We start from the raw sequence: 23986 nt of genomic DNA, 5'->3' as shown, positions 1-23986 counted from the left end.
TTGGTTGTTTGACCTTTGATGGTGTAGATGCAAAAGAAGAAATCCTTGGTCTTTAAGCCTATTCCCAACTTCTTTGTATTGTATGCTAGCTCATATGTGCTATTGTCTTCACACTCAAGAAGTTCTGTATGCAAGTTAGGAGAACCTTGTGGTGTATGGGGCACACTGGCTCATATCAAGTGGACTGGGTTCAATTCCTAGCAAGGCCATACTTGCAAACACAATGTCAATCAATAAACTTTTTGAATTTCTGCACTCGAAATTGTGACACTTGTATACTTTTACATCAACTAGTTATCAACATGCTTTTTGCATAATATTGATGCTCAGATCTATAATAAAACAACATGCTGTACATCTTCTTAATGGCAATGTGCTAAAATGTTGTAAACAAGGATATGTGCTTGTAAACAGTGTTTTTTAAAGAGTTTTCTTGCTTCCTTTACTTCTAATACCAATCTATGTAGATTTATACTATTCCAACAGATTTGTAATCTTTGTCTATCTTCTTTGCAAGAAAGGATCAAGATTAGAAAGATTTGATCAAGAATCACTTATTGTTTTTTGTGTCAAGATTTGATTTCAGCACAATAAACTTTGCATAATATGTTATTGCTCTATTTTGCACTGTAGATTTTCACTAATCCTTAAAAATATGTATCAATTGAACATAATCTTGAAATTTGCACCAATATTTTAAAAATCTATTCAAAATTGCAATGAATCTGCACTTAGCACAGCACTCTGCAATTCTGCAACAGAAATCTGAGAACTCTGTATAGCAATCTAAATTCTTTAATAATCTGAATACTTTGCACAGTAATATGAATATTATGCACAACAATCTGAAAACTCTTCATAGCAAACTTGATTTTCTGCATAGTAACCTGCTTCTTGCAATGTTTCTTCCAAGAACTCAAGATCTGGGAATCTAGGGTTTGTTCTTGAAAGAAATAAGAGCTCAAAGGATTAATATTGAAAACTGTAGGCTCTCTAAGCAAGATAATGCAAGAAAATCTCTCAATATTGGTTGCTAAAATCTATGTAAACCCTAATTTAAAAATTTAAAAAAAAAATCAAAAAATCAAGAAATCAAATAGTAAAGTGGATTAGGGTTTTGAAAATAGTGTTTAATGTAAATTCAAAAATAATTAACATAAATTTTATTGCTAATCTTGTCAAACCAAGAATTAGCAAATCTAAAAACTATGTAAAAATTAATTTAAAAAATAATTAATACTAATCAAGATTAAGAAAATGCATTTCAAAAAAATAGATTAATAGTAATCTAAAAATGATTATCATTAATCAAGATCAAGAAAAAGCATACTAAAAATTGAATTAAGCATAATTAAAAAATGATTATCATTAATCACTCTCTAAACAAGGATCTAAGCCAAGAACTCTGATCCTAGGGATCTAAGCCAAGAGCTCTGATACCAATGCAAGAGACTAGGGTTGGCCACTCAAAGCATGGAGTGACAACATGGGTGTGGGTCACCATTCTCACATCTCATATGGGAGAAGTTCACCATGAAAGCTTGGGCACGAGCACCAAGCAGACATGAATATGATAAAAAAGGATACAATGTCCATGAGCCCTATGCCTTTTATAGCCCAAGGCCCCCAAAAGTATACATGTAAATGTCCCTAAGTCCAAGTGCCTAGGCCCCATTCCCCATGCGCATGTGCACCCAAACCTACTTCATTACATTTTCCCATAATGCAGATGCAATAAGGAGAAATCCCAAGGTGAGCATAAGGCTAAACTTAGAGAATAACAACACTCAAGAAAAGAGGAAGACGATGTAGGTTTTAGAGTTAGTTTAAGAGAACATGAAGACTTGATGTAGGTTTAGAGTTAGCTTAAGACATATACTAGTTGGTTAAGGAGGACATTGATAAGCTAGCTAAGGGATAATTAATTTATGAGATTGAGAATATTGTATGGGTATATTGAGGGTATATCCCATATCATAGTTGTTTTTAAAAATAATGGGAAACTTCGAGCATGTGTGTACTTGAAAAAAGTCAACATAGCCACTATAAGAGATCATTACCCATTATTTACAAAGAATAAATGCTTGACAGGGTCAGATAGTAAAGGAATCATATAGCTTTCTAGATGGCTTCTCAAGCTACAATCACATATAGATTGACCTTGCAAATCAACATATGCGGATCACGTAAAGGTGCCTTTACTACGTATGCCAATAGAGTTATGCCATTCGGTCTCACAAATTCCAAAGACTAATGAGCACAACACATAAGGATTTTTTTGCAAAAATTTCTTGAGATATTTATTGATGATCTAAGTGTGAACTCTAAATGGAAGGAGAACTTGGCTTGTCTATGTAAAATCTTGAAACAATGTTGCTTGTATTGTATCTCCCTCAACATATAAGAAAATTTTTGTAGAAATTTCTTGAGATCTTTACTGACAATTTAAGTGTGACTAACTAAATGGAAGGCGCAATTAGCTTGTCTAAGGAAAGTCTTAAAATAATGTCGCATGTATTGCATTTTCCTCACCACAGTAAAATGTCAATTTTGGGTTAAACATGGAGAAATTCTTGGCCACATTGTGTCTAAGAATGAAATTTTCACGGATTAGGTTAAACTTATCTTGGAGTTACCACCACACCAACCAATTATAAAGGAGCTAAACATTTCATGGGGCTTGTGACCTAGCATGATCTTTGCATAGACTATTGATTGTGTTTGAGTGGACCGAAGAGTGTTAAGGAGCTTATGATAAAATCAAACATGCATTGACTAATGCACTAATCTTATGAGCACCATAATGGGATGTGTTTTTTCATGTCCATGTAGATGCCTTGGGCTTTACAGCTAGCATAGCCTAGAGAGCACAAGATGGATTTTCATGTCAGCTTTATTAGCAATCAACAAGTTGAGATCAATAACGTCAGCATAGAAAGAGGGGTTAGCTATGGTACATGCTATAAATAAGTTTGGTATTATTTCTTAACTAACAACTTTATATTCTTTGTGTATCATCAAGCTTTAAACCCTATGTCATCCAGGAGGATTTCTCGATAGTTTTTGATGCTAATGGAGTTTGACTTCATGATTGTTGTTTGGACAGGATCATAACATGTTCATGCTAATTGTTTATCCCAGATAACTAATGGAGTGCCACTTATTAGAATAATGACCTCCTCAACACTTGACTAATGGCCTCCTCAACACTTGTGTTGTTTCACCTTGAGCTGGTACCAGAGTGGGGAGAGAGGAAATTACTCACTATTTACTCATTTATCCCATATAACCAATGGAGAGTCACTTATTGGTGGATTGATAACCTCCTCAACTTTACCATGGTTTCAACTTGAGTTGGTATCAGAGTGAGGAGAGAGGAAATTACTCACTATTTGGCTAATGGACTTTAGTTAGTATCAGATTGAGAAGAGAGGTAATTACTCACTATTAGGCTAATGGGACTTGAGTTGGTATCAGAGAGAGAAGAGAGGTAATTACTCACTATTAGGCTAATGGGACTTGAGTTGGTATCAGAGAGAGGAGAGAGGAAATTTCTCGCCTATTGGACTTCCTCAATCAGTGAAGATGACAACTATTAAAAAGGAAGCACAATCGAAGGAAATGATGTAATTTGAGAAGTGTGTGTAGATATTATTGGTGCAGCTAAAACTATGGCATCAAAAGTAACACAATCTTGCTTATGGTGGGGCCAACAATATTTAGTGACATGATTAAGTTCATAAAGCGGTGTGATGAATGCCAAAGATTCCCTAATAGTTAAGCGAAGGGTAGAAGACTAGAAACCCTTTAAAAAAGGGGTCATTGACTTTGTTGGTCCAATTTTTCTTGCAACAAAAGTAACAACATAGGCTTGCTACATCACACATATTAAATGCTTAAATGGGTTAAAGGCAAAGCTATACATAAGGCTGATGCAAGAACTAATGCACTAACTATTGCTAAGTTTTAATATGAGAACATCATTACTTGATTCAAGTGCACTTGAACTAATGGCACAAACTATTGCTAAGTTTTAATATGAGAACATAATTGCTTAATTCAAGTGTCCACTTGAACTAGGTTCACATTTTTCTACAAAGTGGTGAGGTTCTTAGTTGTAATTTTTTTGATAATTCATCGTAAGTCATTAAACCATTACCCTACTATCCTCAAGCCTTTAGTGAAGCAAAGGTCAAGCATAGATCACTAATAAAGCATCATGTGTTATTGTCACCAAAACAATTGAAGCCAGTGTTAACCCCATTTTAGGTTAACTAGATGCTCTCTGTTGCCACACACACGAGAGTAGTAATAAGTGTCATTAAAAGATACTCTGAAAGTTGAAACCTTCTCCCACAATCAATATCACCTAGTTAACTTATGACTTTTGGGCACCCAAGTGTGAATAAAGGCCAATTGTTCATTTATAAACCATTTTCTCATAACAAAAGGACATAAACCCACTTTGTGCTAATTGAGTTCTCTAGTATGTGTGAGAGAGAGTTGAGAGTAGAAGCTGGAGCAATTCTTAGCACATGTTTCTCTCTATTTTTTGTATGAGTAGAGAGTGAGAGGATTTTGAGTCCTTATAAGAGGTGTAACAAATTCCTTGGTGATAGCTTGGAAGGAAGAGAGAGCTCAAAGAAGAGCTGGTAAACCCCTAGTTGATTTTGGATGGCTTTAAGAGACTTGAGCTTGGAGGCAAGGTAAGTTTCCCAATGAGACAATGGTTGTTACTTGTTCTTGGTTTTCTATGAATGAGAGAGTTTTTAGAGAGAACTAAAATGGGCCATAATATTTTTGGCACCACTACTAGGAGGTTATCTTGCTTACTCTACACTCTTTAGAGCCTTTGCTCCCAAATGCAAGTAACTTTTCCCTTAACCATTATTATGTGAACACTATTATGGTAGAAGGTTGACAATTGGATAAGATTGTGTGTGTTTGTTGAGTGTGAAAAGAAGGAAAAAATGGTTGTCTTTTATGTTTTTGTTTGATGTTTTGATTTGTGATTACTTAGAAAACCTTGAAGAAAGAAAATCAATTATTTTTTCACTTATTTACATGTTATCTGTACATGCCGTGAAAGTGTTTTTTTTCTCCTTTGTGTTTTTGAAAAAAATAATAAAAAAGTGTAAAATGAGTCATTGATAGGAAAATTGAATAATTCATGTTTAGAAACTAGAACTTTTAGATAGGAAAAACATTCATTTATACCTTCAAATTTGAAATTTCTCAAAAACTAGTTTTTCACGTCGCCTAGATTTTCATGCTATGAAAGTCTCCCTAATTTTATGCCGTGGTGGTTGAAGGGATAATCTTACTAAGAATAGTAGTTATTCTTTGCCAAATTTGATCCTTGTATCCATCTCTACATGTGCCCCCCCCTAATTGCCTATATGCTTTGTCTTTGCCTAAGCCAAATCCTCAAACCCTGTTTTGCATGTCTATTTTCCCTTTCTATATGCATGGTTTGGTTTCCTCTCTCTTCTCTAAAAAGAAGCTCACTCATTGTGTGAAAAACTAGTTTGGTTTTCCACACCACATCAACATGTTAAGAAAAGTTGTTAACTTCAAAGTGACTACACATATAACTGATTGCCTATGTTAATTAACACAGCCTCTTACATTTGCCTCACTATGAAAAAACTCAAAGTTTTTCATGCCATAAAATATAACTTGTTTTTTACGCTAGCTACTATCATTTGAGGAAAAGTACGCAAAATTTTTACTTTCTTCTCCTCTCTCATACATTAGACTAACCACCAAGACATGCAATCAGCCAAAAATACACTTATATTTCAATCGTGAAAAATAATGTTTTCATGCCATGAAAATGAAACTAGATTTTTACGCTAGAAAAATATAAAATTTTAACTTTCTGACACTAATCTCTAACTTTTAATAATGTGCGAACTAGTCCTTTCCCATGCTTTACAACAATTGAGAAACCAAAAAATATTCACCACCATGAAAAACTAAGATTTTCACTGTGAAAAACCAACACTGGTTTTTCATGCCAACAAAGATTTATTAGATAAGTGGCCCAAGCTCTAGACAAGTACAAGGATTTACATAAGCTACACAAGGTGCACTTGGGGCAGCATGCCTACTACATCCACAAGGAGATGAACAGCTACCTCCAAGCCTATCAAAGTAACCATAAAAGTAAACCCATCAAAGTAAAGTGGTAAATCCATACTTGCTTACAAAGGTAATCATCCATGTTAGTGGTATTCCCTTCTCTCAGCAACACCAGAATAAGTTGCACCTCCACCACCTTGGAATAAGGATCTTGGAATAAGGATGTGGAGTAGGAAGCATTGTAAGAGCCAACCTACTACTCTTATTACCCCCACACAAGAAATGAGCAAGAAATACTTTCCGAGAGAGAAAGCGAAGGTAAAAAAGGCCAAGAATGAAGAGGGCTCCCCTCACACCAAAACAAATTGTGCCATAAGAATCTTTTAGAGGAATAAAAGTGAACACTACTGAGAGAATGATTATGGCACCCTCACAGTTTTATTTGTAAGTTTTTTTGGGAGGATAAGATGTTTTCACTTGCCTGATTGAAATGTTAGAAATGTAGAGGAGTCCCATTCTATGGGTTAACGTTCAAAAATGGAAAGTGTCCTTCCCTTCGCGCTAAATGGTGTCTCAAAAAGTCACTAGTAACTCACTACTTGGATAACATGTTTAGTGATGTCATATCTTCAATCCCCCCATTAGCATTGATTGATTCTAAGAGGGCCAAAATATCAAATAACAAGTCCATTATATCCATTTTTAGGATCTTCGCAACAATGACCCAGTTTTAGAGTGGAGAGAGGATCAACAAATGAAGGTGATGTTTTCTTTGAAGAGGGAATAGGAAGGCCATGGACGGATCTAAATTTCTAGGGAGATAGAATTCAAATAAATTTACAAGAATTGATTTAAATTCAAACAATTCATCAAACACCACATGATCATGACCAAAATATTCAAAAACAAATAAAAATACTTAGCTCACACAGATTTGACTCCAAGATTCGGTGTAATTATCTCCCCTCATGTGTGTATAGCCTATTTTCCCCCACACATGAGTATTTACGAGATACTTTATTCCAATTTAGGCCATAGCCTCCAAAAATACAAAAAGGGTGCTTTTCTTGCACGACACTCTCTTATCTTAAAAAATAGAGTGCCCATAAATTGAGGCTTGGTTTTAAAGCATATCAAGCTTTACCAAATATTAAAGATCAAGTCTATGCTTGATAAACTATGGCATTTTCAAAATAAATCAAAATGTGCACAAGCTAGCACATGTATATACAAAGCTTGTTTAAAAAAATGGTGTGCCAAGTAATAAATTTGTGCGACTTCTCTTCAATCCTCGGAATCCTCTTCACCTATAAAATAACCAATAATAAATTGGTGAAATAAATATTACATAAACATACAAACCATCATCACACACATGTTTGCTAGGCATAAGTAACCCGGGAATCACCCCTACATATGAACCAATTGAAACAAACATTGGAGACCCCAAGCATACGTCAATATCCACCAAATGTATTAATATTTATAATGGCATCACCCATGATATTAACATAATTTAGCATGACGCAAAGATAATGCATGCGTCCCCCTATTTCTCAGGCACCCATCTTTTGCATCTTCACGAGGATGATTTTTGAAAGTTATTAAATATTTGCTATATTGGTTTCCAGTACGAGTTGGTGTAATTTGATGGTGGTCAATGATAGTATCTGGGAGTAAAATTTCTTGGTCTCCTTCAATAAGAGGTGGTTCTTCATATACTGGATGAGTGGGAAGTTGTCCTTTTAAAGGTTTTAATAAGCTAACATGAAATGAATTATGAATGTGACAATGAGAAGGTAATTCAAATTTATATGCAACAACATTAATTTTGTGGATTACTTTAGAAGGTCCATAAAATCATGGTGCAAGCTTAACAGCTGGGAATTTTTCAACACTTTTAAGTGGACATTTTTCAATTTTCAAAAGTACATAGTCTCCAAGTTTAAAAGATATAGCTTTACGTCTATGATTTACTTACTTCACATACTTTTCTTGAGCATGAGTAATGGAATGTTTAACGTCATTCAAAATGGTAGTAAAATCAATAGTGAATTAATCAGCAGCTTCAATTTTGTGAGAAAGACTAGTTGCCGAAATAGGCAAAAGTTTTCCACACATTTTCAAAAGATGCTCAACCAGTAGAGCTGAATCAAGAGTATTATTGTAAGCAAATTGGGGAAGATGAATGTACTTATCACATGAGTTAGGTTGTTGGGCAACATAGGCTCTGAGTAGATCTAAGATAGTGTTATTAGTAACTTTAGTTTCTCCATTTGTTTTCGGATGGAAAGCTATTAGAAATCTATTTTAGTGCCTAAGTTCGAGAATAATGTGATCCAAAAGTTACTACAAAATCTTGAATCTCTATGAGAAACAATGACTTTTGGCAAGCCTTGAGGTATAAAGATTTGTTTGATAAACATAAGTCAAAGTATGCTTGCTTACTTAAATGGTCAATTATTGTCCAAATCATATCGTTATGACTCGATGTAGTAGGCAAACCTGTGATGAAGTCCTGGATATTTGTTCCCAAACAAGTATCATTAGGAATTGGTAGGGGAGTAAGAAGTCCTTGGGTTTTACCTTTGTAGCTTTTAATCTTTTGGACAAACTGAACATTCAGCTAACAAATTTTGCTATATCTTGTTTGAGATGAGGCCAAAAGAATTCTCTCGATACTAATTGTAAGGTAGTTGAAACACCTCGATGACCCATGTATGGTGGTTGATGCATTTCTTCCAGTATGAATTGTGTGAAAGATTGTGTAGTACACAATCTTTTTTGAAAGAAAAGATAACCATCATGGCATGAGTAATCACCAATAGGGTTCCAATTGTTGTCTCTAAGATTAGTCTAAATTTTAGAAAAATTTGGGTCTGTATTATAGGATTCTCTCATAGGACTTAATGGTTGACTTTGAATAACATAAATGTTGTGAATACTAGGACGTCTACTTAAAGCATCAGCCACAACATTTTCTTTGCTTGGTTTATTTTGAATCATGCGTTGGAAACTTTGGATAAATGAAGCCCATTTGATGTGTTGATTAGAGATCATTGGTGGTTGAGTTAACAAAAAATGACGAATGCTTTGTTGGTCTATCTTAATTAAGAATTCAGATCCCATTAAATAATGTTTCCAAAGTCTTAAAGCATGGATAATTGTAGCTAATTCTTTGTCATATGTACTATAAGTTCTTTCTGCTAGTTTAAGCTTACGACTTTCATAAAAAATTGGATGTCCATCTTGCATAAGAATAGCACCAAAGCCTTGTCCAGTAGCATTAGTAACTACAACGAAGTACAGTTGTTGAAAATGTAATGTACGAACTGGTGCATGGGTCAATGCTTTCTTAAGTTCAGTAAAAGAATGATCCTGTCGACTAGTCCAATCAAAATGTTTACCTTTCTTAAGAAGTTTAGTCGGGATGTGCAAAATTTCTAATAAACTTCCTGTAGTAGCTACATAATCCAAGAAAAGATCGGAGTTTGTGAATATCACGTGGTCTAAGCCAATTAGTAATGCTTTCGATCTTTTTAGGATCTACTCTAATACCATCAACAGAGACAATGTGTCCTAGATATTCAATTTATTCTTGAAAGAATTTTCTCTTTTCAGGATTGACATAGAGTTGATTCTCTTGAAGAAGTGAGAATACTTTTTCTAAATGTTGTTCATGCTCTTGACGATTCTTACTGAAAACTAAGATATCATCGAAAAACACTATAACAAAATTTTGATATTTCAAGAATATCCTATTCATCATTCTGTTGAAGGTAGCTGGAGCATTAATCAAACCAAATGACATAACTAAAAACTCATAATGGCCAGTTTGGGTCCTGAAGGCAGTTTTGTAGATATCTCCTTCGTATATTCGAATTTGATGATAACATAATTTAGGTTGATCTTGCAAAAGACTCGGGTTCCTTTAAGTTTATCTAGCAAGTCATCCACTCGAGGGATTGGATATTGATTCTTAACAATAATTTTGTTTAGTGCACGATAATCGAATGTACCATTTTTCTTTTTAACAAGAAGAACTGGAGCACCAAATGGAGAACTACTGGGTCTAATCAATTCTGTATTTAATAGTTCTTCGACTTGCATTTGAATCTCCTTTTGCTCAAGCATGTTAACTCTATAAGGAGCTTTGCATGGTGGTGAGCTACCAGGAATTATTTCAATTTTATGGTCTTCTGGACGAGGTCTTTGGTAAGCTAGGTGGTAAGTCGTATATGAAGCAATTAGAGAATTTAGAAACGAAAGGGTCATGAGACATATTTGATTTGGAGTCATTCTGTTCATTAAGCTGGTTGACAAAAATAAAAAATATCTTTTTTTTTTTGGTAGAGCTCTTTTTGCTTGAGTATGAGTAAAAAATGGGCCTAATTCACCTTTGTTTTGGCATTGAAGATAAATTTCTTGGTCATCTTTGGTCATCTTTTATTAACCACATGGTATGGGTGTCATAGTCAATGTGGGGGTTATGCTCATGTCTCCATGGCATACCTAAGATGACATCTACACCTTGTAAAGGTGCAACTAGGAATGTTCTCTTTTCCTTTAGTGAACTCATTTGTAATTTTAAATCTTTAACCTCCTTGGTGCAGTTGTACTTAGTGCCTTGAAATGCAGCTTTTACTTTGTAACTAGAGTACGATGTATCTAGGTTAAGTGCTTTCAATGCTTTCTCAAAAATAAAATTATGCGAACTATCATCATCATGCAATATAGAAATTGATTTTCCTTATATTTTCCCTTGAATTTTCAATAAAGCATGAATTAAAAACTTATCTTGATCTGAATAGTTGGGATCAGAGTTACCCTCTTGCTTGAAAGAATCTTTGTCGTCTTCTTCAATAACTTTGAGTCAAGCCATCGATATGGAATTCTTCTTTTTGTCAGGGTAATCCTATGCGAGATGTCCTTCCTTATGACAATTATAGCATCTGAAGATTCGATTCTTTGGTTGTCCACTTGAAGGTTTGTTGTTGTTGTCCTTCCGAATACCTCCTTTAGCCGTATCTTTACCCTTTTACATCCTGGATTTATCAAAAGTACTAGAAGGGAAAGAAGATTTAGTAGATTTTGTAAAAGATTTATCTCTTGAATCTTGAAATCTCTAGATATAGCTGTTTTGCATTCTGAATTTAGGGCAAGGTCCATAGCAGTGCTAAGGTTATGTGGATGAAACATGTTAACGTCAGCCCTAATGGTAGACTTAAGTCTTGCAATGAATTTTCTACGTTGCTCTTTTTCGTTGACTTTTTCAATTACTTGAACTTGTAAAAGAATATCCCAAAATTTGTCAATATACACTTGGACGTTCTCTTTATCAATCTGCGCATAGAGTGTCCCATTGTTGAGGTGCTTCAGCTTTGTACTGCGATAGTAGGAAATGTTTCTTTAAGAGGATCTGAAACTCTTTCCATGATGAAGGTCGATGTTTACCTTGCTTAATTACGTTCCACCATAAAGCCGCACTTTTGATCAAATGATTACAAGCACATTTAATTTTATCCTTTTCTTAGAACTTCTCGTCAGAGAAATAGTCATCTAGTTGGTTAATCCAAGCAATGAGAACTTGTGCATCCTTCTTGCTATCATAATTTTGGAAAGTGAATGCCTTTTGATTGATTCTTCGTGAGACTTTCTTAGAATTTTGAGCATGCAATGTAGCTTTAACAGTGCGTCTAACAACATAATCACTTTTCTCCCATGTGAGTCGGAAGAATTAGACGCATCGCATTTGCGTTTGCATTTGGTACGCTTGACTTGACGCTCTAGTTTGTGTCACAGTTCTCGTTCACTAGAAATTTGTTCTTGAAGTGCTAAGATTTGTTCTTGTACCATGGGTGGAATGGGTAAAGTAGCCATTGCAACTAAATCAAGACGAAGAGTTTAGCCTTTGAATTAGTCACGAAATGCTTGGCTTGATTCCATCCTCTAAAAGAATTAGACGCATCGCGTTTGCATTTGCGTTTGCGTTTGGTACGCTTGACTTGACGCTCTAATCTGAGTCGGAAGAATGAGACGCATCGCGTTTGCGTTTGGTACGTTTGACTTGACGCTCTAATTTGCGTCACGGTTCTCGTTCACTAGAAATTTGTTCTTGAAGTGCTAAGATTTATTCTTGTACCATGGGTGGAATGGGTAAAGTAGCCGTTGCAACTAAATCAAGACGGAGAGTTTAGCCTTTGAATTAGTCACGAAATGATTGGCTTGATTCCATCCTCTAAAAGATTTGAATTTTTTGATTTTTTTTGAATTGTTACCTTTTTGTGGAGAGTGACGAGTTAAGAATATGCTTTATAGGTTTCTAAAGCTTATGGGTTAAGTTTAATTACAAAGTTTGTTTTAAGAAAAACAATTGGAGTTTCTCTCTTGAATTTAGCCGCACGGATGCACTAAAAAGAGAAGTAGATAGGATTATATATATATATATATATATATATATATATATATATATATATAAAGCTTGTTTTGTAAAGCTATTAAAGCTTTATTATTAAAAAGCTTAGCAAAGCTTTGGGCCGACTAATCGGCGTAACGCAACCCCTTCCTCTTCTTGGACTAATCCACGTAGCGTAGACCAACAGAGGTCTAATTGAAGAGATTTTTTTTTCTTGGAGGTTAAAACCAGTCCGGTCGCCGTGGATAGAAAGGAAAGAAAGAAAAAAAAGAGAAATTTAATTAACTATGCCTCTTTTTTTAAAATCTTCCAGCCTGTATATTCTCACAAATTGACTTATGGAGATACGTATACACACTGTCCATTATAGATTTCTCCTGCCAGTAGTGGTTTAGAAATCCAAAAGCTAAGCCAAATTTGCTCTCAATTATAGATTTCATCCATACAAATGGATCATGATGAGGTTACGAATCTAGCAAAATGGCTTTTCAAATATAAAGTGGTTTCATGGTTTTTTGAAAGTGGTTTACCACCCTTCTCTTAACCTTTGGTTTTTGCCCTTTGGTTAATAGAAGCAATCCTTCAAAAACCTTTGAATTTAGCTTTTTACCACTCAATTCTTATCCCCTTCTCCCTAGGACGTCTAGCTCTGATACCACTGTCACACGGATCTAAATTTCTAGGGAGATAGAATCCAAATAAATTTACAAGAATTGATTTAAATTCAAACAATTCATCAAACACCACATGATCATGACTAAAATATTCAAAAACCAATAAAAATACTTAGCTCACAAAGATTTGACTCCAAGATTGGGTGTAATTATCTCCCCTCATGTGTGTATAGCCTATTTTCCCCCACACATGAGTATTTATGAGATACTTCATTCCAATTTAGGCCATAGCCTCCAAAAATACAAAAAGGGTGCTTTTCTTGCTGCACGACACTCTCTTATCTTAAAAAATAGAGTGCCCATAAATTGAGGCTTGGTTTTAAAGCATATCATGCTTTACCAAATATTAAAGATAAAGTCTATGCTTGATAAACTATGGCATTTTCAAAATAAATCAAAATGTGCACAAGCTAACACATGTATATACAAAGCTTGTTTAAAAAAATGGTGTGCCAAGTAATAAATTTGTGCGACTTCTCGTCAATCCTCGGAATCCTCTTCACTTATAAAATAATCAGTAATAAATTGGTGAAATAAATATTCCATAAGCATACAAACCATCATTACACACATGTTTGCTAGGCATAAGTAACCCGGGAATCACCCCTACATATGAACCAATTGAAACAAACATTGGAGACCCCAAGCATACGTCAATATCCACCAAACGTATTAATATTTATAATGGCATCACCCATGATATTAACATAATTTAGCATGACGCAAAGATAATCCAAGCATCCCCGAATTATCTAAGAGGGTAGAATAATATTTTTAAGAGGGCTTAAAATATATTCCCATAACAGAACTAGTGAGGCTTGTTCTTGAAAAGGTACAAAGCCTCTCTCTGATCACTATTTTTTTTTAATAGGAAATAGGGAGGACATGGATTAGTGAGGCTTATTCTTGAAAAGGTATAAAGCCTCTCTCTGATTACTGTTTTATTTGAGTAGGAAATAGGAAGGACATGGAACTAGTAAGGCTTGTTCTTGAAAAGGTACAAATCCTCTCTCTGATTATACTGCTATTAGATTGAATTCTTGGGTAAAAAAATGTAGTGGGTTGGTCATGCGCCAATTACTCTTTCAAAGTACTCTGGTCCATAAGGGGGATATTTGTGCTTATTTAAATAAAATTTGGAGGCTAAGGTAGCCTAGGAGGTATGGGTTGGTAGTTGGAAGGATAGTTGGGAGATATATCTTCCTCAAAAAGCTAGGAGGTATGGGTTGGTAGATGGAAGGCTAGATATCTCTTTCTTAGAAAGCTAAAGTTTTTTTATGGAGGGTAATTCTTTGGGGCTTGTATTGATGTAAAAAGGAGTATTTCCTCTAGGAGATTCCCTAGATGCATATCCGAGATAGAGGACCCTTGGCATGCCTTTTAGAGTTGTCTTCCTATAAAAGGTATGTGGTATAATATGAATAAATGGGCTATGAAATTGCTGGCTCTCTTGGTCACATTGGTTACTAGGTATGGAAGTGGGTCCCAACTAAGGAGAGTAAGACTCTTTTTTGGTATGATTAGATTCTCTAGCTTAGAAGAGAAATTAATCCACTAGAAATGCTATAATTTTTCATGGGCACTCCCTACAAGGGGTTGTTAGATCAAGATTCAATATAAGACTAATTTGGATTTTGGTAGTGAATGGACTTTATATGGATCTGGGAGAAATTGGTGGAGAATGTTAGAGTTTCTCTTTGGTACAACCCTAAGGGAGAAGTGGTTATAACAATTAAGAAATTTGCCTACAGGTGTGAAAAGGATGTACTTAAAATCAATACATATGGCTACTTTTTCTCTTGATGTAGTTAGTAGTCAACTAAAGCTACATTACTCTTGGGAGTTTTGAGTTTGCCATTCTAAGGTTGTGGTCCCTTTTGCTACTTGGAAGAGTTAGTCTCTTGTTGCCTAGATAGCTAATAATTTTGGTAAATGTATATATTTAATTATGTTATAGTAGGGGTTTGGCTTGCTAGGGGACCCTCCTTGAAAGTGTAAACCATTCCTTGGGTAGCATGATGGGTGAAAGATTGCCACTTTCCCTCAAATTTTACACGGGTGGGGAAAGTGTGTAAACCACATTTGTTTACAAATTTTAACTACGCATAAGGGAGAAGAAAGAAAAGAAGTTCTATTAATGTCCAAATGACACCTTATGAGCACCTTAAAGGCATATCACTTTGTAAACTCATGTTAAAGTGCCATCACATTAAAACCTATTTGTTGTAAATATATTATTGGAGTGGCTCTTCATAGCAATGAGAATGGGTGAGAGCTTAATTGGGAAGAGGATAGCTTCTGAGCATCTAATAGGCATAATTAATGACAACGACTAAAATACTCATGTCAATATTCATGGATAGGCTATATTCTAAATTTTGAGAGCAAAAATGTGGTGATGGCATTCTATGGGAACTAAATAAATTTCTCCTAAGCTCCACTTGACATCACACTACATGGTTATCCCATCTTGGGTTCCTATAAAATACTGGCACCCTTAATCTCTCACATTTGTCACGTAGAGACATAAATGTAGGAAAAAGAAAAAAGCACCCTTAATCTCTCACATTTTTATGCCCATCTTGAGGATGCTATCACACAGAGACATAAATGTAGGAAAAAGAAAAAAGCAATCTCCCATGGTTTTTTTTTTTTTTTTTTTTTTTTTTTTTTGTGGAGAGAGAGAGAGCTTGAGATGAAGAAAAAGCTTAGTTCACATTCAAAGAAGGCCTTGACTCGTGTGGGATACCTTGAGTATGGGTCTCATGCCATCATGGCATGCTTTGAGTTTCATGTCATCATGGGATAACATTATGCAAGGCATTGGCATTTGATGATGTGCAACATCCATGTCTCCACATTTGCATCTATGACATTTATGCATGAACATGCATATCACAGCATGGGGTCGCATGCATACAAGGAATTACAGCTTACTTATATGTGATTAGTGCATAAGTATAGACCTAATTAAGTTAAATACAGTCATAATCACTTTTAAAAATGCAATTCAGTCATAGTGGTGGGCGAACCTGTTGGAGATCCGTTGTCGCAGATCATCAAGAGCCATTATCGACTAGGATACGCCTTTGGCATGCCTTGTTTTCAACAATCCGAAACAGTGCAGCGGCTAAGCTGGACTTGCCGCTTCCGGTACGCCCTATTATACCAATCTTCTCCCTTGCATCTACCTGCACAGTTCCTTGTTTATCATGTGCGATTAAGAGGCTTTTAAACAACCCATTTTTGATGAAACCTGGTATTTTACTTTTGAATCACCTGAGCTTTCTCAGTTTTTTATCTTATTAATCATATGATAATTAGAAGAAGACGTTGTGGTTTGAGATCTGATTTTATTTTACATAATAGAAGCCTCTTGAAGGAATAATTAGAAGTATAAGGGTAGATAGTTGTCACAGCATGCAAGCTCCAACCTGTGTAAGCATCAGCAGAGGATAGGATAGAGTACATAGGGAGTAGAAAGGAGTTGATGGAAGATAGGAGAACAACAGAACTCCCAACTTGCTGAATTATACCTAAACTATGTCATAGTGTTATTGTATATTAAAAGGGGCATGGCAGGGTTGTTCTCTCTCACATCCTTTACAGTCAAATATGTGCATCGAATGAAATTTGCATTGCCTTTGAGGTGTTGAGTTTGTACCTGGAAGGTGAGTTGTTTAAGAATGGGAGGAAGATCTTCTCTGTAAGCCATGGTATAATTGATGAATTCGATTCTTCCTTCCTGTGGCCAATGACTTGTGATCAATTCTGGTGGAGTCACCTGATCTGCTTCTGTTTGTAGGTCAGCATAGGTATGACACTAGTGAAGCAGTTCTCTGTGTCTGCAGCTAGACGCACTGTGAACTGCAAGAAGCCTGTAAGCTGTAGGCTTTGAACCAATAGCACACCTGCAAAATACACAAGGCTACTTGAGAGGGTTTTGGAAATTCAGTAAATGGAACAGCTTGTATTAGAAGGCATTGAGTCATATCCATCAGATTACCTGCAAGAGATTACCTGAAAGGCCTGGTGAAATGGAGATTCTCAGAAGTACCACAGCGAGGGCTACCAGTGTCACCCAGACGGCTGTTATATAGTCTAGACGAATACCGAGCCAACGAGATGTATGCACCGACATAATGTATGCTCGATGGTTACCATCCACAGCTTCAACAAATCGCTTGTGCATTTTGTGCTGGACACCATATACACGAACTGATGCTATTCCCTGTATTTCCATGAAATACACATCCATTGATGAGCTTAACACTCACTTATATAGGTGATAGGTGAGAGTATCCTTAACTTCGAAGTCGCTTTAAACTAGCTTATAAATTAATAACTTCTAAGACACAATCAGTATTAAGTGTCCTATAACTGAGCCACTAATTAGGTACATAAGCCAAGCCTCATCAGTCTAATTATGCCTTTTTGGGGACAGAACATGCCATTACATGAATGAATGAAGTATGCATGAAATAGTTTATGAACTTCGATCCTTATTCAATTAATCACTCATGGTTTGCAATGAATAATTGAGTTTGCATAGTGCATCTGTATTCAACTTCGATCCTTATTCAATTAATCACTCATGGTTTCAATGAATAATTGAGTTTGCATGGTGCATCTGTACCAAAAGAAATTCAAGCAAGCACAACTATATCTGAACTCTTTTTGCTCCTTTATTATGCCAAGAAAGCCTACAAATACCTGAAGTGTCTCCATAAAAGCTGTATATATAGGAGATCGAGATACCCCTTCTAACCGCTTAAGTTCACGTGCCACAGCTAGATATTGGTGTTGCAAGTAGAGGTATAACAAAAAGAAAGGTATACAAGCTAGCAAGGACCATGGAAGAATCGTTGCTGTAATGGCCATAGACCCCAAACATCCCACAAAGCTTTCAAGCATTTGCTGCATGATGCATCATGTCCACGAGTAGGCAAAGTTTGTTAGGATTTCATAATAACGTCTCTGTGTTTTCTAGGAAATGTATAAACTCTCGGCATGCCAAAGATAACAAAATCAATGGTTTCAGGATTAATTAGTATGCACTATAGAACTCAGAAATACAAGAGGTTTTGTATGTCATTTTCCACTACTTCAAGGTTGGATTTGGAAAGATTACTTGGGCTGTATTTGGAAGTAGCTCATCCACAAGTGCTTGGTCTTTGCTGAACCTGTTCAATATACGTCCTACAGGGTTCTGCATAAAGATTGCATCAGACTGTTCCTCAGAAAGTTGAGCTGAATCAGAATATAATTAGTCAGATAGAAAGGAATCCATACATACATACATACGTACATACATGCATGTATGTATGTATACGCCTTTGAAAACCTTTGTGTACCTGATCAGAAAACAGATGTGGGGAGCGGAGAACCCGACTAGTCATGACATTTTGCATTGCCTTTGCAGAAAGAAGCGCTGCCATTGTGAAAAGAAGTGCACGGGCGAGTGATAAACATGTCGAAATTGTCACAAAGCCTGCATATAGGGCTATGTATTCTCTCGTTTCAAGGGAGAATGTTGTGTCCGTCCATACACCCAACCAGTAGTAGTCAACCAAAGTTCGCACTGCTTGTGCAAGTAAGAAGAGGATCATGATAGCAACATACAAAGGTGATCTGCAACCAGAGAAGCCCATGATTCATACAAAATAAAGCTCTTTATTTTCAGCCCAAACATGATGCTTAGCATTGTATGTGAATCTCACCCTCCATTGTAGGTTGACCACTCCACCTTGCCCGCCCTTTGATCTTCTGTCTGAGTGACATGGTATTTTTTAGTGAGAAAATCATGGCTTTCTTTTTCTCTTGATACTTGGTTTCGTTCTTGACTCAAATATGTGTTACAGTTTGTAGCTTTTGGATCAGCTTCTTGACTTAAATTCTCCAACTCCGTGGCCTCTGTGGTTTCATGATGACCAATGGTGTGTATTGATATGCCACAGCCTGATTCTGCATTCATTTCAGGCTTATCCTTCAAGGTGTTGTTCATATAGGTTAAGCTTTCGACTTGTTCTAGGGGACTGCTCACAAGGTTTTTTAATGCTGGTTACGGCTTGGTCTTTCCCTCAAATTCTTCTTCAACCATGGCATATAACCGACCATTTCTCATTTCGTATATGTGGTCACAAGACTTTGCAGCTTCCACATTATGAGTGACAAGGATAATAGTGCTTGATTTCAAGATTCCACAGAGAACGTGCTGTATAAGGTACTTAGCCATTGGGACATCCACTGCTGCAAATGGGTCATTGAGAAGTACCAACGCATTAGATGGACAACCGTACGTGTGATAGCATGCACATGCAAAGCTAAGACGTTCCCTCTGACCTCCGCTTAGGATCTGGCCTCTTTCACCCTGCATATACACACCCACCCCATAAAATATATTAGCTAGAACTTGCGGCCAATCTTCAGAGCAGTCAAAACATGTGCAATGTCAACATAGACTCAGTAGGGTCTTAATCCAGCTTTTGGAGGTAGATTTGCATACTCTCTCTGTATCATGGCCGCTTGGAAACTTAGAGATGTCTGACTCCAATGAGCATGCGCTTATGACATCGATGTAGTGCTGCTTGTTGTGGACGTTTCCAAAGACAATGTTGTTGTAGACGGTGTCATTTACTATCCAGGCCTGCTGAGGCACATAAGACATGATGCCACTTCTCACTCTGCGTGTGCCTGCTAAGAGCTGAAAGAGTTGCAACATGTCTCAACAATTAGAAGTGCACAGAGATAGCCCAAAAAGCACATAGTTCATCTTCAAGCCAGGATTATTAGTATGAAAGAGAGATAAAGGCTGCTAGCTGACCTTTAATTATAGTATCACAGATAAACAAATCTTGGTCACATCACCTTCAGCTCGCCTAGAATGCCAAGGATGAGGGTGCTCTTGCCACTGCCGGAAGGTCCTACTATGGCGATCTTCTCCCCTTTTCTTACAAACATGTTGATTTGCTGCAAGCAATTTGTACCTGCAAGATACTGTTTCACGTCTTTTTCCTCTGATAAGCTACCTGTAAGGACCCTTACAGCCGGTGTTTTATTTCTGGTGTTGCCATCAAATCTTTCAATGGGCAGATTAAACATTATTTGAAGAATCTTCCGAAGTCCAAGACATTGTACAGTTTGAAAGAATAACACATCCATCGAAACCATCTTCATCATCCTGCTACAATCAAGTGAAACTTGTACTTTTCAGCAAGTGCTACAATCCAGTGAGACTTATACTTTTTTAGATGCTGTGGCAGTGTGGCTTTGTGGGCCTGCTGGTGGTATTTGAACTAGCCCTTGCATCGGCTGGTTCAATATAACACATGTGGTGAAGCTTACATGTCCATTTCTGCCCTCTTCTGCGTGATCTGCAGTCTCCTGCAGCAGCACTTTTCAGCTCTTGTCCTATTTGATTTAAACTTACATATATGCTTTATGTAACACAGGCATTTTACGCATATGGACAGTATGTGCCTGTCCCGACATTAAGGGGGCTAACACATTTCATGTGTGGAAATGAAGAAAGGTCTCGAGATTTAGGGTGCACGGCAGGATTGAGCCAGACAACCACCATTGCTTTACACACCATTTCATGGTTTCAACATGCTGGAGCTGACAGAGCTTCTGACCGGAAACAGATTTGATTCTCATTGTTGGGGGTCCTTGCTGCCGGCAATTGGATGGGCAGGCACTACACCTATGCTCCTATTGGATACTATTCCTGTTTTCCGTTGGCAGTGGGCCATTCCTAGCATAGTGACCAAACAAAATGAAACAAAACCTTTCAAAAAAACGATAAAATGATGAAACGGACGAAATGTTTCTTGTGACTATGATTCCTAGAGAGCAGTTCTGTCGTGAGTCACATCGTTTGATGCTACAGTAGTTCCACCCAGTTTTTAGATGAGTACTGCAAGGCCTACCTTGCAATCGGGAGCTGAGTGTCCGAACCTTTGGCGCCCAACCATTTCCACCGTTTTGACGTGCAACCCCCCTAAGTACATGGATAGTTTGGGCCTCTGTCTAAGTACATCATGATGAAGCAACATGGTAGATTTCATAGTCAATGAAGCAAAGTTGGGAACGTGACACAGTGATTTTAAGCACATGGACAGTATGTGTCTGCATTCCAATATTAAATACATGGATAGTATATGCCTTTGTGTAAGTACATGGATATGGATAGTATTTGCCTCAGTGTAAGTACAAGTTGATGGATAGAGATGTGCCTGTGTAAGTGTATCTGCATTGAGCGTATGGACTGTATGTGTCCGTGTGTAAGTGTATTCATCTCGTATTCATTGAGATACAGGCTCATGGTAGATATCGTTTTGCCACAGAAGCAACGTCCGGCATGTGACAGCCATTTTAAGCACATGGATAGTATATTCCTGTGTCCGGACATGGATAGTATGTGCTTCTATATAAGTACACAAGGTAATGGATAGTATGTGTCCCTTTGTACACTGTACAGTGTAAGTTTATTCTGACATTAAGTATATGGACTGCCCGTGTGTAAGTGTATTCATCAAGATACAGGAGCTTGCAACCTGTAAAAAGTATTTTCTGGATTCGTTTTATGCACTTTAGTTGTATCTCAATAAAAAAATCTTTAATTTTTCAAAGAAAGCTTGAAAATTTTTGAAGTCGTAAGTAAGCAAACACTCAGCAACTTTTGCATTGGAAGAACTTCAATTCTGTGTGCATTGGAAATGAATGTAGTATTAACAAACCTTGTATTTGGTGGTTTCTTTGATATCTGGAAGTATCTCTGGTAGATCGAGAAGCCTCTGGAGCCTCTTCATAGCTATGATTGCTTCCGCAGCATATTGCACTCCTGCTCATATATCAGCATTAAGCAAGCAAAAGAAAGAAAGTACACCATGAGCTTGACAAGACAAACTTTGTATGCCCTGCAAAATCAGGAAAACCTGGGTTTTTCAAAAATTGAATTTTATGATACCTATGGGTGCATTTGAAAATATTCTTGAGAGTATACTGAACGATGCTAGAACTGTGAAAGCAGTCCCTGTCTGAATATGGCCACCATGTAGAGCAGTGTAGGTTCCGAATGTTGCCAACGGACTTCAGAAACAACATAGAGCAGAAACACCAGTAGAATCGGCACATGCTTAGCCCTCATAGGGTTAGTTTGAATTCATGCATTTCATATCGTGCATGTTTGGGGGAGCAAGTGTGAGCAAGTAGTGATTACTTTTAGAACAGATGTGGAAGCTCGAAGAAAAGAAGCCTTTTGAATCCAATGCAGCTCCATGTCCCGCAAACCTGAACCATTTAATGGAAACCAATCCTTGGAGGTTGTTGATGCAGATGTATTGAATCACTGGAGCTCATAGTAACCTTTGGTACACATGCAGTCATCCAGAAAGAAAAATGGACGAGAGAGCATTTGGGAAGAAGGGACTATGCCATTTTCAAACCTTTAACTGTAATAATGAACACTGTTGTCCATCCATTGAACTCGAGAACCTTGATTCCAGTTAGTATCTCCCCAAGAGAGTGCACACGTGTGTCAGTGAACTGAATAGACTTTTGTCGGATTTTCTTGACTGCATGTGCCATAAAAACCTGTTCATGAAATCAAAATGCTCTCTCAGGCAGATCTTATTGTTTGGCTTGCCATGGCCCATGTGCATCATGTGTGACATGCATTCAAGGTTTCGTATTTAATATGCATGCACTTCTGCAGGCATGATGTTCAGGGTGAATTGAGACTCAGCACTTATGACTGTGGTGGTTAATTAGTCAAATGCTTCAGGCAAGTCACTTTCTTAGCCATGTATAAATCTAAATTGAAGATACTTACTGACAAAGGCATGGTGAGAAATATAAGTAGAGCACCAGTAATGGCAGAAACACCAGCTTCATAGATAGAAAAGCCGGCCACTATTGTGATCTCCACCATGGAAAACCAAACTGTATGCAACACAAGTGAAACTCTTAGATTGCATTGCTTCTGTCAAGGGACTAGGTAAATCATTAATAGTTACTAATAATGGCTTTGCAGCAGGCAGTAATCGGTGTGATGAAACTCTGAGCTGACCAATAGCCACTCGGGAGCCGTGTGGTAAAAAGCCCTCCATGTATCTAGGCCTCTCTATAAATCCATCATCAGTGATACTCATGAAGTGATCTCTGGTAGTATAGCATCTTCGGTGGAAGAGGCTGTGTAGGCGATATCCATGTCTCTCGTGTATAGAGCTGCCATAGATCCTGTCAATATACTCTGTTCCTCTCACTATGAGAGACGGATATGTGGTGCATCCCTGTCATACTGGAATGGTGGTAGATGATCCATGTCTAGGCCATGCTGTGAGAACCAATGTGTGACCTATGCATACCATGATCCTCTGTCTCCTGCCTCAGCTAGCTGTCTAGATGCCTCAAAAGCTCTGTATGACAATCTGTCCTGTGGCATCTCTCTGAATCTGTCTAGCAGGCATATAGTCTGAAATATGGCTTCTACCATCATAGGAGGCGCAGCAAACTCTGCTCGGATAATGTCATGAGGTACTGACGGTTTACTGCGTATCATGCATGCCATCATGAGAGCCTGTGGTCTCTCTATCTGTGTCCACCAATGGGTAGCAAGGCCTGGCGCCCATACCGCTGCTCCATACATCAATGCCGGTGTGACTAATGTGTCAAATAGCCACCCCTTCGTCCGGGGCTCCTGAAAATGCGCCTGGTGGCACTGTCTCTCTAGCATAGCCAATGCTGCATATCCCCTTGTCAATCTAGCTCTGACTGCTGGACCCATGGTGAAGCGTGTGGTTGTTGCAGAGAA

The 23986-nt window shown here is 37.2% G+C and overlaps 1 protein-coding gene and 1 long non-coding RNA gene across 2 annotated transcripts; one reads left to right on the top strand and one right to left on the bottom strand.

Moving 5' to 3' along the window:
- Positions 1 to 16143: 16143 nt before the first annotated feature.
- LOC147603753 (uncharacterized) lies at positions 16144 to 18989 on the top strand. The gene is made up of 2 exons (XR_015265514.1): positions 16144 to 16326; positions 18379 to 18989. It is a non-coding gene; the product is annotated as an uncharacterized LOC147603753 (long non-coding RNA).
- A 245-nt stretch (positions 18990 to 19234) lies between these two features.
- Positions 19235 to 23104, bottom strand: LOC147603752 (uncharacterized). Its single transcript, XM_086796316.1, has 8 exons — positions 23006 to 23104; positions 22620 to 22767; positions 22394 to 22464; positions 22142 to 22211; positions 21912 to 22015; positions 20041 to 20286; positions 19679 to 19876; positions 19235 to 19543 (listed from the first exon to the last, which is right to left on the bottom strand). Exons 1-8 carry the CDS (start codon positions 23102 to 23104, stop codon positions 19235 to 19237), a joined length of 1245 nt encoding a protein of 414 aa, XP_086652442.1.
- Between the last annotated feature and the right edge of the window lie 882 nt (positions 23105 to 23986).

The sequence above is a fragment of the Cibotium barometz genome, chromosome 63 (assembly GCF_041138505.1).
Source record: "Cibotium barometz isolate CiBa-2024 chromosome 63, ASM4113850v1, whole genome shotgun sequence".
In the NCBI taxonomy this organism is placed as follows: Eukaryota; Viridiplantae; Streptophyta; class Polypodiopsida; order Cyatheales; family Cibotiaceae; genus Cibotium; species Cibotium barometz.
This window is presented reverse-complemented; position numbering and strand designations above follow the sequence as displayed.

Excerpts from the sequence above, each read along its gene's own strand:
- LOC147603752 (XM_086796316.1), bottom strand. The coding sequence starts at position 23,104 with ATGGTGGAGATCACAATAGTGGCCGGCTTTTCTATCTATGAAGCTGGT. Across the intron at positions 22,212-22,393 it reads CTTCCACATCTGTTCTAAAA|ACAGGGACTGCTTTCACAGT; the intron begins GTAATCACTACT and ends GGCCATATTCAG. Across the intron at positions 19,877-20,040 it reads GCATTCTAGGCGAGCTGAAG|CTCTTAGCAGGCACACGCAG; the intron begins GTGATGTGACCA and ends CAACTCTTTCAG.